This window comes from Miscanthus floridulus, chromosome 10, assembly GCF_019320115.1.
Source record: "Miscanthus floridulus cultivar M001 chromosome 10, ASM1932011v1, whole genome shotgun sequence".
NCBI lineage: Eukaryota > Viridiplantae > Streptophyta > Magnoliopsida > Poales > Poaceae > Miscanthus > Miscanthus floridulus.
The window spans coordinates 113,085,885-113,102,762 of NC_089589.1; the positions used below are offsets into that span (position 1 = coordinate 113,085,885).

The 16,878-nt window shown below is 45.8% G+C and overlaps 1 protein-coding gene across 1 annotated transcript; it reads left to right on the plus strand.

The window, feature by feature from the left end:
* Positions 1 to 7,047: 7,047 nt before the first annotated feature.
* Positions 7,048 to 12,877, plus strand: LOC136489321 (uncharacterized). Its single transcript, XM_066486002.1, has 7 exons — positions 7,048 to 7,350; positions 9,303 to 9,835; positions 9,919 to 10,061; positions 10,212 to 10,352; positions 10,446 to 10,536; positions 11,992 to 12,184; positions 12,857 to 12,877. The coding sequence occupies exons 1-7, from the start codon at positions 7,048 to 7,050 to the stop codon at positions 12,875 to 12,877; spliced, it is 1,425 nt and encodes a 474-aa protein (XP_066342099.1).
* Positions 12,878 to 16,878: the final 4,001 nt, after the last annotated feature.

A 16,878-nucleotide genomic window follows, 5' to 3' on the forward strand; every position in this document is an offset into this window, starting at 1 on the left:
TTCCTTAGGTAAACTATCTTCTTGGATGCATCCAGGTACACCCATGTAGTACCATCCAAGCAAACCAAGCATCCCATCTTCCCTTTGATCTGTCCAGACAAAGCAAACAGCACGGGGTAATTATTGGTAGTAACAAATATTATTGCTCTACATATAAAGTCCTCCTTTCGGAACGCATCGTACATATGCTCCCTATGCCTCCATAGCCTCTCCATTTCTTGCATCAAAGGCTCGAGGAACATGTATATATCAATGCCTGGTTGTTTAGGGCCAGAAATAAGAATAGTGAGGATAAGGTACTTTCTTTTCTAACACAACCATGTTGGGATGTTGTACATGGTCAAGATCACTGGCCATGTGCTGTGGTCGCTCATCCTCTCATTGAAGGGATTCATTCCATCGGTGCTCAAGCCAAACCGTACATTCCTTGGGTCATCGCTGAATTCTTTGTGCCTCTCATCAAACCTTTGCCACTAACTACAATCAGTCGGGTGTGCAATCTTATCATCATCCACCTTGCGCTCGTCATCCCACCATGTCATGAGTGCGGCTTCTTTAGGGTTTAGGAAGATACGTCTCAAGCGGTCGGTCACTGGCAGGTACCACGTTACCAAGGCAGGAATTCTTCTGTGCTTTGCATCGTTGCCTAATGGAGTGTCCTCTGGGGGCTGAGATTCTTGTACCACCTTTTTTGTACCCTTCTTATTCCTCTTTTTCCCCATGGAGGCATCGTCCCCACCGTAAAGGTCATTGTTCTTGTACCGGCTGGCCCCACACTGAGGACATTTATCCAGTGACTTAAACGTTTCATCATGAAAAAGTATACAGTGGTTGGGGCATGCATGGATTTTTTTCAACCCCCATTATCAATGGACTTATGACCTTCTTCGCTTGGTTGTGTTGGTGGGAACTGAGTTTGGTTGTGGCAGCACCCATGACAGGAGATGCAATAGATCATTAAAACTACAGTCTAACCAGCCATACTTAGCCTTCAGGATGAGCAGCTCAAGCACAAAATATAGCAATATCCAATGTGTCGGACAACCCTTTTCAACACCATACACAGTCTCCTTCGATGCTTTTGTCACCCTTTCTAAATTTTCTAGACCTTTCGGGCTATTTAGTAAAATCTCTGGTCCAAGGGCTCAAATCATGTCCTTCAAATCATCTTCATCCCCGACACATGCTCCACCATCATTATTGGCACCACCTTCGTCGTTACCATCCCAACCACCAGCATCACCACCTAGTTCATTACCAAACTCAAAATCCATTCGTGCATCAAGCTCTACTGAATATTAGGACAGGGATTCTATGGTTTTGTCATCGTATTTCTCCTCATCCTCGTCGTTAACAATAACAGTTTCACCATGATAAATCCACACTGTGTAGTCCTCAATAAATCCTCGCATAATCAAATATGATCTGATGATAGTCACATCTGTCCATGCCATACGGTTCTTACAATCTTTACATGGGCAAATAATTGTATCCTTATTTTCTTTCAATGTCGTTGCATGCTTCTTTGCGGCTTCAATAAATTTATCCACCTCTTCACGGAAACCTACCTTGAACCTTAATGAACCATACATCCAAGAGTTCCTGTACTGCATCTTTTACAACAACAACAAAACAAACATTAAAGGACTACTTATTCAGATATATATAAAAATGAAACAAATTAATAATTACTTGAGAATAATTGTATATACTTCAGATATATATGAATATAAATCTAATATAATTACATGAAGCATACAAACACACCATGGTAAAGGAAAATTAATTAATGGCCCATTTATCCATAAATAATTAAAATACATAATTACTGATTACAATAAACAATTTCAAAGACAACAATTAGCAAAAATTATACTTTACCCAATATCTTTCATACAAACCCTAGTCCAATTTCATCAAACATAAATTTACAAAAACGAAATTAATAAAAAAAACCAAACCCTAGATCTAGATCCACATGCACATGAAACATCCATAAAACTAACTAATTGTTCACTAAAATCAAGAAACATGGACCAAATAAGGGTATGATCTTGTTCCCCTCCCTAATTTACCCTAGTAAATTTAAAACTTGTGTCTAATTTGCTTCATAAGTAGCTCAAGCACCATAGAAGAGAGAGAAAAATAAAACTCTAATTACTCACTAACCAACCATTAAAACTTCAAAAAAAGTATGGAATAGCATTTTCTTACCTTCTATAATCTCTCCACCAAATGATTTGAGACCAAAACCTTCCCCCCTTAGTAGAGCAATTTTTGGGAGGTGCCCAAGGCCTCCCCACTTTTCTTTCACGGGTTGGAGTGAGTGACCCGAGGAGAAAGAAGGTGCTGCATCTGTTTTATATGGGGAGCATTTGTAGGGGCAGCTGGTGATTGAGCCGCCCCTACAAATCAGAGCTATAAATACGGGGCCATTTGTAGGGGCGGCTCAATCACCAGCCGCCCCTACAAATAGCATTTCTAGGGGCGGCTGGTGATTGAGCCGCCCCTACAAATCAGACCCCGTTTGTAGGGGTGGCTTGTAACACCAGCCGCCCCTGCTGTTCCATTTGTAGGGGCGGCTGGTGTCTAGGCACCCAAGCACGCCACTATAGGGGCGGCTTCATCACCAGCCGCCCCTACAAAAAAATCGAACTGTTGCTAAAAATCATTTTTTACGTAGTGTCCATCTGGACCTATATGAGGACCGGAGTCCAGCCCGCAACCCTCTCATGCCAAGTTCGCACTAGAGTGGGCTGCCTTCCCAAAGCTCCTCGCACATCGCCGAGTGCTCCAGTCCCCCTCTTTGGCCCTCTTCCAATTTGATGACCATGTCCTTGGTATTTTGGACAGCCGCCCACTCCAGTGAGCTGCTGTTTGTCGTGCTCCATCCGCCTTATGATGATCCTCATTGCCACCACTGATGTTGTAGAAGATCATGGGTTGCACCGAGCGCATAGGACTATCTAGATGAGGATATTTTTAGTCTTTTCTCAATCCATTAGCCCATTTCTACCATTATTAATTATGACAACTAGTCAGGTGGTTGGCTAACAATTGGGATCACAAGGGACTAAATTTAGCAGGTAAACATTAGTCCTGTGTATTATACGTGCCCTAAATATATATATGGGTTTTCTAACTTGGTGAGTTCCATGCCCACCATTGGGCTCAGCGCCAGCAGCTAGGAGTGACTAGCAACAGCATGTATATATCTGGCCACACCCAAGTTGGGGCCTCTAATTAGTAATAGTAAGATTGGACTCTGAAACCATACTTGGTCATGCTAGTTGGCCGTGTGGGCGCGATCACCATGCTCGGACGCTCGGTGTCGCCGCGTTGGTCGTGCGTGCACGCGCTGTCGCGCACGGCTGGTCGTGGTTGCCTCTGGCCTGGTTGTGGCTCGGCTACCGCTGGCCCTGCCGCATAGAGCTGCTGTCGCCCGCCCATGCCACGATGAAGCCACTACCGGCGCTATCACCTTGCCGTCGCATCCACCCACTGCTACCTCACCGCACTGCCGACCTGCCTCGAGTCACGATGCTACCGCTACCGTCGCATCATCGTCGCGTCCACGCCTATCCGCTGTGCCCTCTACGCTGCTGCCGGCCCAGTGCATTGCTGCCTCTACTGCACGCACAAGATCAGGCTCACCATTGCCTTGTCATTTAAGACACTACGGCCGCATGGGCCATGCTGGTTGGAAGCGCGCGCGCCTATCGGCTAACGCCTACGCGTGGACCTCCACGATCTCACCGACCGCATCTTGCCAAGGCGAGGACGATCCGAGCCACTTGTCGTGCTCTGTCTCTCTCTTTCTCTCCTTCTCCCTCTGCTGTCGCCACGAGCCACACCATTCAATTTACCCAGCGAGCGATCACCTCCATTCAATTCAGCACATCCACGTCATCACCATCACGTCCTCTCATTGCCCGACCCTACCTAGCTTTGAAGCGAGCACAGCCAAGCTCCAATTTGGAGTTTCTTTCGCCACCGTGCTGATAAGGCCGCGTCCGGCCGTGGATGTGGGCAGCCCTCCCACCGTCCCTCCCGAGCCAATTCACTCGCACCACCCACTTCGCCTCGCCTCCCTATCCACCTTGTGCATGCCTGCCGAACCGCTACCACCTCCCCTTCATCGCTGACGCGATCATGCCACCACAGTGCGCTGCCGCATGGCTCGGCCGCACATGGCCAGCTCTCCTCCGCCATCCTCCACCCCAACCGTCACCTCGGCTAGGTTCATGGTGGCCTCTTGATGCTCACGCGCTAAACAATTAGTCCTGTAGCTACCCCAGCTCACCAAAACAGTGGCGCCGCCATCGCGGATGGCCGCGCGCCACTGCAGCCTTCCCCAGCCAGTCGTGTCACCCCGCATTGCCGCTTAGCATAGCCGCTCGAGTCAGAGATGGTGATCGACCAGTTAGGTGGGCCACATAGGTCCTAGATGGCTGGCGTAGGCGCTCAGTGCCGCCGCTCGCCGTGCCGCCATGCACTGAGTTGCCGGGGGTGCGCTCGGGTGAATTAGGGAAAGGCCAGGGGGTTAAGTGAGAAGTTCTGAGAGAGGAGGAAATAGGGTTAGGACTTAGTTGTAATTCAGGAGAAGTGCGAGGTCTCTTTTACAAAGTTGTCGACGAGCTCGGGATTCCCCGACGCGGGCCGTCTCACGTGGGCCGCATCGTGGGCCACCGTGCTCGCGCGCGCTGTGTCACTTGGGCCGCGCGTGTTGGCCATGCGGGAGAGTTGGTTTTTCTTTTTCATAAGGAATTAGAAATAGTTTTCTAATTAAATTTTAGAGCTGATTTTTGTTAAATCATATAAAATCATGTAGGTGTCCAAAAATTGTGAAACAAATTTTGTTAGGTTCCTAAAATTATGCTCTATCTGTTAGTGTATTTAGTTCATATATGTATATATTGATACCAGGAGCTATTAAATCATTTGAGAGTGCTCAATATTATTAAGTTAAATATTATAGGAATTTTTTTGTGGTAAATTGGTGATAGTTCTGGTCCTGAAATTTTTATGGTAGCTGTTTTGTATTATTATGTGCTCACTATAATTTTTGTAGCTTGAGAATAGACTAAGCATTAGGGTAGTTAAATGCTCTTTGTTTCAATATACATTAAATCATTAGTAGAAATAAAGATATATCCTCCATTTGTAAAGCTAGGTGTTTGTTAGTTGAACCCAACACTTTCTTGGTAAAGACGATAGTTAGCTTAGTATCTTAGTCATTAGAGCTAGCTTAGTAGCTTACTATGCATATTCTTATTTTAAGAGTTGATGTTGTGTAAATGCTAAGTGTTGCATCATCATCGCATGCATGTAGAGAACAAGTTGGCGGAGATCGTGACCATCGGCGATCATGAGTTCGAGGAGATCATCGAAGAGTACGAGGAGGAGATTCTCGTATAGGAGGAGGTCCTGGAGCTGCCACTGACTGACTCAGCTGACACCACGCCTACCCAAGGCAAGCTCCGGTGCATACCCTTATTTTTTATAATCATTGTTTATATATGTTATGTACATTTACGTTACAGGAATCTTATGAAAACCACATGCATAGATATAATTGTCCTATGAGTTCTACTAGTACAGGTTCGAGTAGCTACTATGCTTAGGTTTTCGGTAACATGAGTAACCTGTCGTTTACTCACAATAGATGATTATTATAATTACTCTCATGATAAAATGATGAAAGGAAAAATAGAGATTGGGCAGGGATATGGTATGGATATTGGTGGGTGTAACAGGTTGTGTCCCGCGGCGAATGTGGCTTAGCTTGGTTACACTATTTTCCCTGTCCGTGTTGATTAAGGACCATCTGTTGATGTGGATGGTGGTTAGGTCATAGACTTATTATCCTAAGCATATATTGCTTATGGGAGCAGGAATGCTCGTTACGCTATTGTCGTGGGTTCTAGCTCTTTCTGAACCGACTAATTAGAGGCGGGGAAAGGTGGAGGTCTAAGCACCATACTAAGACCGGGTCTCAAGTGTGGGGGCTTGGAGTCCAAGTTTGGACGGGGATCTAGACCCCGTGACAGGAGTGGAATGGCTTGGTCTTGTTTGTGCCTGGGGTACAAACGGGCATGTGTTTTGGGGTACCCAGCTGAGATACATTGGTTCGTGAATCGCCGTTTCTGTGAGACAATACGACTTGGCTATGGTCTGGCACCATAGTAAGAACTGAAAGATGAAAGATGGTGAAATGGTTCTGATTGCTCAACCCTTGCTTGAAAGTAGAACAAGTGCTTACCTAGAATGGTTAGCTACTGAAGTAATCATGACCACTAATAAAACTTGACTGTAAGGATGAACTATTAGTAATATTTTTCGCAAGCAAAAAGAAAACAGAAAACCCATATTGCCTAACATATTCCTTGGAGTCGGGAAACTATTCCCACTAGTCGGGTAAGTCTTGCGAGTACATTGTGTACTCAGGGTTTATTTTACCTCTGTTGCAGGTGCAGCTTGAAGAGTAGCTCTTGTGTGGAGGATTCTTCAGATGGACATAGACAAATCCTTGTATTGATTCCGCGAGATGTTTATTTTTATTCCGCTGTTTAATTATCGCACTCTAAACTCTGGTATTGTAATAAATAATTTCTAAGAACTCTTGTTGTATGAAATGGACTAAGTATTGTAAGCTCGTACTAATTATTGGATTTTGGATGTAAAACGTGGATTGTTTTGAGTTCTCCCTTGGGGTGTGCTCGACGGAACTGTCTGATGTAGCTCCCTTTCGAGGTCCTTAGTGTCTAGTGGAAGACGAGCGCCTCCGCAAACATGTTATTTCGGGCGTTTCTGCCACACCGCCCGTGGTGGCCGGGGGGAGCCTGTGCGCGTGCCAGCACGGTGGCCGGGGGAGCTTGCCGCACGCTAGGGCGATGGCCGGGACGGAGCTCCCGTGCGTGCCCGCGGTGGCCAGGGGGAGCCTGTGCGCGTGCTGGTGGCGGTTGCCGGGGCGGAGCTCGCCGCCGGTTGCTCGAAGCGCTGCTGCTGCAGGGGGTCGAGCTCGTCACGGTTTGTTGCAGGTTGCAAATGCGCGTCGGCGTCAATGGCGACGCCCACGTTTGCGAGCAGGGAACGAGCGAGATCAGAGAGTGCCAGAGGGAGGGCGAGCAGAGCTCGGCGCACCGCCTCAAGAAGCTCGCGCCGCCGGTTCCGCCTGGCGCGCCCCTCGTGCTCCTGGGGCCGACTGTGCCACGCCTGGGGCCGACTGGGCCGCGCCTGGGGCCGACTGTGCCGCGCCGCCGCGGCCTGCTAGCCGCCGCACGCGGCCGCACACCTGCTGGCCACCGCCGCGAGTTCGCCGCGCTTGCCATGGAAGCCCAGCCTAACGGGGTGCCGCGCGACCTCCAATCCTGTGTGTACGCAGAGTCGCGACACATGCAAGCTGTCCCCGATCGGATAGAGGAGAGAGAAAAAATAAAATAATTGTGGAAAAAAAGAAAAGGATTAAAAGAAAAGAAAAAAATAAATCCCTGAGGGTATTTTAGACTTTTTGCACCGCAGATTGACACCATTACCAGCGAAAGTGAATAGAATGGCGTGGAAGACAAGAAAATTTAGCGTCATATCACCCGAGTGTGTTTAAACTTTTTATTAGCTTGTAGGTTAAGACCATCTTTTATAATGACACACACACGTAGAATGCTCGAGAAGGAATGCCCACTGCTTGAGTAGTGCTGCCGCGGAGTAGTAGATGTGTGGGATAACCTGAGCGGACCCGCTCTGCATGTGCGGCTGCGCGTGGGGTGTGAGCACGCGGCGCTGGTGGTGCTGTGCTGTGTGCGTACGGGTAGGCGACAGCAGCAGGGCAGACGACGACGCGTGGGACAGGAGCGGGCGCGTGTAATCAGCTGCTCGGTCGGTCCAACCAGCTCGACAACAACGTTCGAACTTTCAAGGCACGGAAACTTTATATAAATATAATACAATATAATAAATAAATAAATAAGGCAAAGAAACAAATAGATGATAGCATATTAACGTCGTACTAAGATGTTTTACATCTAAATAAATCGCAAAGATTCTTGAGCTTCTCTCTACTTCCATAAACCGGCAACTATTTATTTGAATTAAATTTGGCAATTTATTTAATTATAAGATATAGCCATTGTTTATTTGCTTCAAGCCAACATCACCGGCATATAGCCAGAGACCATGGGCGGATCTGCTGGGTGTGTGTGTGGGGGGGTGGGGGGGGGGGGGGGGGGAGGGCTGTTGGGGCTCAAGCCCCCCTACCCTGGCCGCGCCATTGGAGCCCCCCTCAGCCCCTCCATAAAAATTTCAGCCATTAACCAATAGAAAGGAGGGGCTGGAAACGTCTCGTCGCTGGTGACGGAGGTTGAAGACGAGTGGTGGAGTTGGTCTGCTTCCTGGGCCGGAATGTGTATGTTTCACTTTCAGTGGCCCACTAATGAAGCCTGTTCACAACCTATCAAGAAGACCGACATTTTTCCTTCGTTTCTCTTCTCATTCTGTCGGTCACGGGAGCAGAGGAGTCGCACTCGACTCGAGCGACTGGGCCGACGAGTGGGTGACTGGGCGAGCGGGCACGGCTCTAGCTAGGGTTGGCTGGTTCCTGCCCAACAGCCGACGGAGGCGCCGGGATCCCGGTGGGTGGAGGCAGCAGGCAGCAGCGGCCGCGCCCAAGCAGCCGCGCATCGTAGGCTCGCAGCAGCCAGCAGGGGCGCAGGGCCGTCGGCTAGGGGCGACGTGGACGCGACATGCGGCGGTGACTCCGACGAGGGGCGACGCGGCGGCCGAGTAGGCGGCAGGCCGGCAGCAGGCACTGGGCGGCAGCACCGCAGCACCAGCAGGGCAGCAGCCAGCAAGTATACTCTTTTTCTTTAGATTTGCCTTTTGAACTTTGTAGTCGTTCAAAATTTGATTAGGATTTAATAAATTGCAGATTATTCAAAATGTCCAAAAGAACATTGTACACATATTTTTCTAGTACAAGTAGTACATCAACTCCGGGCACTAATGACAGCATAAATCAACCAATTCGGCGTAGAGTGGAGTTTAGTCAATCCGATGTTGTTGGTGATCCAGGAAATCGCATACCAATTGAAGAATATCCACCAGAAATTTTAGACCAAGTTAGAAGGGCATATGCTTTGAGATGTCCGACCCAACCTCGTAATCTTACCTTTGCTCATAAATGGCAAAATGGTCAATGAAGATCATTTCAGCAAACTTGGTTTGACGAGTTTGATTGGCTAGAGTATAGTGAGTCGAAGGATGCAGCTTATTGCTTATATTGTTATCTTTTCTTTGAAACGGGGTAGCCTGAAAAATTTGGTAGTTCTGTCTTTGCAAAGGATGGTTATACTAACTGGAAAAAAGCTAAGGACAATCTTAATCAGCACGGTACTTGCAAGACTCACAATAATGCTAGGCTAAAGTGTGATGACTTTATGAACCAAAGAACAAATGTGGCTAGAAGAATTGATGTAATTAGCAAGGAGGAAGAGAAAAGATATGAGATTCGCTTGAACTCTTCTTTAGATGTAGCAAGATTTCTCATAATGCAAGGTGATGCTTTTCGTGGACACGATGAGTCGTCTACTTCCAACAAGGGTACATATAGAGAGATGGTTGATTGGTACAAAGATAAAGTTGAGATTGTTAAGGATGCATACGATAAAGGTGCAAAAAATTGCACAATGATATCTCATCATATACAGAAGGACCTTACAAAAGCTTGTGCACAAGAAGTTATGTCAGTGATTATGGATGAGATTAGAGATAAAAAATTCTCTATATTGATTGATGAGTCCCGAGATGTATCAATAAAAGAACAGATGGCTGTAATTTTGAGGTTAGTAGATGACAACTCTATTTTTTTTACCTTGACTTTTACTCATACACTTGTACTAACATGAAATAAAATATGGTTTGTAGGTTTGTGAATGATGAAGGGAAGGTGATGGAGAGGCTCCTTGGACTTCAGTATGTTGAGAGTTGTACAACTGCTGCATTGAAAGAAGCTCTAGTCAAAATGCTTAACAGTCATAAGCTACCAATCTCTAGGCTTCGTGGGCAAGGTTATGATGGAGCTTCCAATATGAGAGTGAATTTAATGGTGTGCAAAAATTGATTCAAGATGAAAATCCTTATGCATTCTATGTGCATTGTTTTGTCCATCAATTGCAATTAGTGATTAGTGATTGTTACTGTTGCAATTTCTACTCCAGCCATTGCAGATTTCTTTAACTATGTTCCTCTAATAGTCAACACTATCGACGCATCATGTATGGGAAAGGATACCTTGCTTGCAAAGCATCATGATGTGTTGTTAGAAAAGTTGGAGAGTGGGGAGATTATCACTACAAAAGGTTTGAACCAGGAATGTAGCCTAGCAAGGCCTAGAGATACTAGATGGGGTTCACATCTTAAAACTTTACTTCATGTTTTGGTGATGTGGGAAGCTGTCATAGACATTCTTGACATAGTAAACAAAGACTCTGTTAATCCGAGAAATAATGGTGGAGCATTTGGTTTAATTGGTAAAATGGAGAGGTTTGATTTTGTGTTCATAATGCATTTAATGATAGTGTCGGTGTGTAAAATGACCAACTAGTAAATATTTGTAGTTTTGTCATACGTTGTGATCGGAGGAGGCCTAGCACTCAATGACACAGGGTTTATACTAGTTCAGGCAATGTGCCCTACGTCTAGTTGGAGTCGGTCGGTAACTTTATTCCTGAGCCCAGGTGCTCGAAGTTTGCAGTGGGGATACAAACGGAAGGGAGAAAGATGGGGTGTACAAGAGGTCCGATTGGCTCCGGTCGGAAGGGCCGAGAGCGACAGAAGCTCCGCTATGAGCTAAGTGTTCAAACGGGTGCTTGAGGTCCGAACCTGGCGGTTCTGTGGTTGTGAGCTAGTGAACTTGGTCGATGTCGATTAACTTGGAATGCCTCATTTGTTGGGAGAGAGCGCATCCCCTTTTATAGATGAAGGGGATGGCCTTACAAGTGAGTGGGAGAGAGTACATATGCTACTGAGCCTTGCTGCCCACACCGGTGGATACAGGATGATGGTAGGCGCCTACAACACTGTTGGATGTCAGATGCATGTGGGAGGTTCCATCGTTTTGTTCGGGTATGGCAGATGCCGGTACCTGCTATACTGTTGATGCCCAGAGGCATATGGGGAGTTTCATCATGTTCACTTGGTACGGTAAATACCGACGCCCACAACACTGTCGATGCCCAGAGGCATGTGGAGGAGCCTTACTGTATGGGAGTTAATGGCGCCCATAATACTGTAGGGAGAAATATCGGCGCCTACAACACTGATCATTGTCGTGACCCTTAAACAAAACAGACCACGAACGAGTCCCTCGTGCCACCGAGCTTCGGCTCGGCATTAGGTCCCCGAGCTCCGTCCCGGGGCGGAGGGGCCACAACAGAACCCACGACGCCTTAGGCGTCAAGGAACACTTATATTGCCTTGCTCTACAGGGTACGGTCCCTGGTATCATGGTTTGACTTGTGCGCCCTGCCTTGCTTTCTCTGGACGTTTCCTGGTCCTTACCGGGCGGGCGTCCCCGGTCGGTTGGTCCCAGTCGGCTATGATCGCGCTAGTCAGAGAAGAGCAGTGAGCAGGGGCTTGCATCCCTGGTCGGAGACGCGGGTCGGAGTCGGAAGTGACGCTTTGGCCAGGCCTTCCGGTCGGAGAGGCTATCCGGAGGTGGGCTGGAGACCGAGGCGAGCGCTCTGGTCGGAGAGGCAGGCCGGAGTCAGAAAATGGGTGTTGTTCCTCCTTGGCCTGGCCTTCCGGTCGGTGATTGGATCGCCTCTCTGGCCTGTTGTTTAGGTGCTTGGGCCAGCCCATGAGTCCGTGTGTTGTTTGCAACGTTGCCTGCTAGGCCAAGCTTTGTTGAGAAGCGGGTCCATGAGGGACCCTGGGTTTATGAACCCGACAGATAGAATTGCTGAGCATCACTGACAGTCTGTCACATGCTTTGCAAAGGAAGGATCAAGACATTGTTGAGGCAATGCAATTGATCATAGATGTCAAAGAGCAGTTGCAGGATATGAGAGACAATGGATGGGATCCCTTATTCAAAAGAGTGAAAACATTCTGTGATAAGAATGAGATTGAAGTGCCAGATATGGACAAGGAAATAAATGCTAGAGGGACATCTACACGTAGAAAACAAAAGGTAACAAACATGCACTTCTACCATGTTGAGGTTTTCCTTCCTGCCATTGATGCCATTTTGTCTGAGATGAATCATCGATTTGGTGAAGTTAGTTCAGAATTATTAGTATGCATGGCTTGTCTTAACCCAAGGAACTCCTTCTCTAATTTTGATGTGGATAAGCTTATGAGACTTGCTGAAATTTATGTTTCGGATTTTGACGTTGGTGACCTTCTTCTTTTGCCTGGTCAACTAAGATGATTTGTCAGTCAGAAGAACTCAAGACTTTCTTGGATGTATAGAGCTTGAAAAGGTTGCTGAAATTATGGTCAAGACTAAAACGAACACATCTTATGGATTGGTGTATTGGCTCATTGAATTAATATTAATTCTTCCGGTGGCAACAACTTCAGTTGAGAGGATATTTTCTGCTATATCTATTGTAAAGACAGATTTGCGTAACAAAATAGGTGATGAATGGCTCAATGACTTAATGATATGTTACACTGAGAAGAAGATATTTAGAAGCATCAAGAATGACAAAATCATAAAACGATTTGAAGACATGAAAACCCGACGTATGTTAGTGCCTCGGAACAATTTAGTGGTATGATATATGTTCTCTTCTACCTTCAAAACATTGAAGTTAAATACTTGAAATTTGTGTCACTAATTTATTTTTTTCTTGTATAGATTGCTTCTAATGATTCATGAAGAATACAACAGCGTGAATGCGTCATCATCTATCGATCTTTTGTTGCTTAGTTCTAAAAATTGTATCTTTTACTTCTTCTTATCCGTTTTATGATGCACTTTCGATTGTTTATCATAGTTATCATGTAAAAGGTTTAAAACTGCTATATCTTAGCTTTGTATGGGATATAATTGAGTGAAGTTGGTCTAGCTCTTTTTGGCCCAGCCCCTTCTAAATATTTTTTCTAAATCCGCCACTGCCAGAGACAAGTCATGGCCACGAGGTCGCTAATATAGAATTAAGGGATCGGCTACATTTCAGGTGTATGTTTATTTGCTTCAAGCCAATATCACTAGCATGTAGCCATGATAGGTCATAGCCACGAGATCGCTAATATAGAATTAAGGGATCTGCTATATTTCAGGTGTCTAAAATATAGCAGTTGTTCAGTCGACGGATTCCACCGTCAGATTGGATAAACATCTCTTATGGCGCACAGATCTTGGAGAAGGATCATGGAACCACATGTCGCCTGCACAACGGCTGATACACATAGGAAAGGTGTAGAACTAAACACACGATTAACACGTGTTCAACTACGATATGGAACAAAACTACACAACTAACTGGAACGTATGATGTTGTCGTTAAATCTCTGAACTATAAATCGCTTTTAATTTGACCATGCAAGATGTACGTCCCGTTGCAACGCACGGGTATATTTGCTAGTTGATCACGCCGGGGCATGGCCGTACATCCAGATCTTGCGTTGGATCCCGATTTAGCTGCACATCCCCGGAACGGATTTTGTGCGTTCTTGTGTAAACTGGAAATAAATGGGGATTCCACTGTCTCCCAACCAAACTTTTTTTAGAAAACAAGTTATCTTCAAGTTTTTTTTTTTCACACTTCTTATTGTTCATTCAGACAATTTCTGCGTGAGTTACAGCGGGATTCTTAGGTGTAATCGAACCGGAGTCTGAGTCGGTGTTCTAAGTTGTAATCAAACAGGATTCAGAGGTGTCCTTTGGTAATACGTGGAAGTAGAGATTATATATATATATATATATATATATATATATATATATATATATATATATATATATATATATATATATATATATATATATATATATATATATATATAGGGAGAGGCTATTCAGTAGCCGGCTACAAAATAAGTTATTCTGTAGCCACCTCCATTTACTATAATTTTATATACTAATTTACCATAATGTCAATACATATTTACGATAGTTGGGTTACTATAACACATGGGGATATTTACCATAACGTTATATTAAACCACTTAGTAAGGAGTTACTATAATCTCGTAAATTAACATAGTAATTATCATAACTCAAAGTGGCTACAGAATAAGTTATTCTGTAGCCAGCTACAGGATAGTAGTTCTATATATATATATATATATATATATATATATATATATATATATATATATATATATATATATATATATATATATATGTGTGTGTGTGTGTGTGTGTGTGTGTGTGTGTGTGTGTGTGTGTGTGTGTGAAGCTTGCAGGACACATGCTCCAAGGCGGTGGCGGAAGCTCGGCGGGCGGCCCAGACCGGCTGAGCGCTCTGCCAGACTCCTCCACATCATCATGTCCTCCCTCAAGGCCCGACAGGCGGTGCAGACGTGCGTGCTGTCAACACGCTGGAGGCACCTCTGGCGGTCAGTGCCGTGCATCGACGTCGACATCGTTGAGTTCAGGACCAAGGCGGCGACGCCTGTCTCCAGCAGTGGCGGCAGCGACAGCAGCTCTGACTCTGATGATTCCGACTCTGACTCGGGCAACAACCAGGACAAGGGTGAAGGGTGGGACGAATTCGAGGATTTCACCGTCGACCTCATGCTCCGTTGTAACATCGCTCTGCTAGATTCATTCAGGCTTGACATTGATAGGGGCAGCGAACCTCTGTTCTATGGTTGTTCGTCCAGCCGTGCAGCTCTAGGCAGCTGGGCATACAGCGGCCGACAAGCAGCAGCGTGGCTCCGTCGTGCGATGAAATACTGCACGCCTGGATCAGGTCATGCCATCAGTCAGCGTCAGGGAGTGGTTCTTGGCGCCTCAAAAGGCTGCATCTCTGCCACGTACCTCTGGACGACTGTTTCGCGGAACATCTTAGTTCAGTGTGCCGCTCAATGGAGGATTTGGAGCTGGACCATTGCATCTGTGTGAGATCCGTTCGATCGCCTCCGACTCCCTCAAGAACCTGGTTCTGAAACGTTGCTTGTGGGGCAGATTCCTCTCTGACATTGTATCCCCGACATTGAAGACCTTGATTATCAATGGCGGCTCCAATGAAAATCGCAACCTGCTGGCTATCTCGGCCCCCATGGTTGTCGATCTACACCTAGACGTCCATGGTGGTTGCTTCCGTGGAGGTATTTCGATGAATGAGATGCCATCCCTTGACAGGGCTTCGATTCGTCTACGTGGCCACAAATACAGTTTATCCAAAACTATGTCTGGAAGTAAACTTGGTGGGGATCAATACAGGCTTCTTTGTAGTGTGTCTAATGCGATGAGTTTGGAGTTGTTAGGTGTCGGGAAGACGGTATGCATGCTCGCTCTTTGCTTTCTCTGCAAGTGTTCCATTTTGTTATTTTTTCACTGATAATGTGTTAGTGGCTATCGACGTGCTCCCAATGTGGTCCAGGTGCTCGGTAAGGAACCTGCATTCCAAGAATTCCTAATCTAGAGAAGGTCACTCTGCGGCACTGCAAGGTACTAGACTGTAGCTTGGTTTTCTAGCTCCTTATGTAACCAACCAATGCAACAGAGTTCATCATTGATCTCACATCTTTTGTGTTCCCTACAGTTCCCATGTGATTCTGAGGACAAGGAAGGAACGCGCAAACTGGACAAAACCTCATCTTCTGGTTGCTGCTGTGGCCTGGACTTTCTACGTGATGAGAACGTCGAGCTTGAAATCATACATAAAGATGGTGATGCCTGTCGATCTGCTGATGATCTTTTGCACGACCTACCAGATCCCAAAGGTACCACTGATGCTGTTCCTGAGGCTGCTACTGCTGCTGCTACTGAAGATTCGATGCCTCATTCAACTGGAGTTGGGCCTCGTCGGGGAGCTCGGCACAGGATGACCAGCGTGCGCATCTCGGGACCTGAATGGGAACGGCCCATGTAAAGTGGCTTGTTTATGCTGTGCAGCTACAGAGATATATAGATGAGTGTGTCTGAGGGAGAGGAAGAAATGTATGAACTAATCAGGCCGAATTCCAGTTGAATCTGCCAGTATTCCTCGTCTGGCTGAACCCATCTCTACTCTTCTTCTACCTCCCGGTACTCTTAACCTCACTCTAATTCTGGTACCAAACACTCAAGGTTACATTAGACTCACCGAATTTAGTTAGCGTTATTGTTACTCCAGACCTTTTGGTGTCTCACTCATGGTTCGTCGTTCATGTCGATTTTGACTCATTTCTAAATGATGTAATTAAGCCTTTGCTTTGTTAATCTTGCCATTGAAATTTACTCTGTTTTCTTGCTTAAGGATAAGATTGCTTATGGAGAATATCTCTTTTAATGCCCTATATGAACTGTGTCCACTTGCATTTGCTTGTTTTCTTTCATTTTTTTTTTCTTGTTGGAAGTGTTTCTAATTTTTTTTTATTAAAAAACACTGAAAGCTTCAAAATGGGCATGGAAATTGCGTGCTCCCTTAACAAAGATATACATAGTTTCAAAGACTAAACACCAGCTCCAATTCATTAATGTTTTTTTTTTCTTTCATCAACGTATCCAGTATATTGTGTTGGCTTATGATTTAACTGTAAATTGGGCAAGACCTCTCCATCCTATAGAAATATAAAGAGTCACGACTGATACAGGGTCTTGGATACCTACTATCCATTTTATCTTACTTCTCTCTCCAAACCCACATATTTTGTTTACAATGTGCATGCTTCGATCGGGAAAAAAATCTGATGGGGACGGTCGCTGTTGTCGTCCGGTTGTTGATTACC

Coding starts and splice junctions, on each gene's coding strand:
- LOC136489321 (XM_066486002.1), top strand. CDS start 7,048: ATGCGCGTCGGCGTCAATGGCGACGCCCACGTTTGCGAGCAGGGAACG. Junction 7,351..9,302: donor TGGAAGCCCAGCCTAACGGG/GTGCCGCGCGAC, acceptor GAAACGGGGTAG/CCTGAAAAATTTGGTAGTTC. Junction 10,537..11,991: donor TTAATTGGTAAAATGGAGAG/GTTTGATTTTGT, acceptor TGCTTTGCAAAG/GAAGGATCAAGACATTGTTG.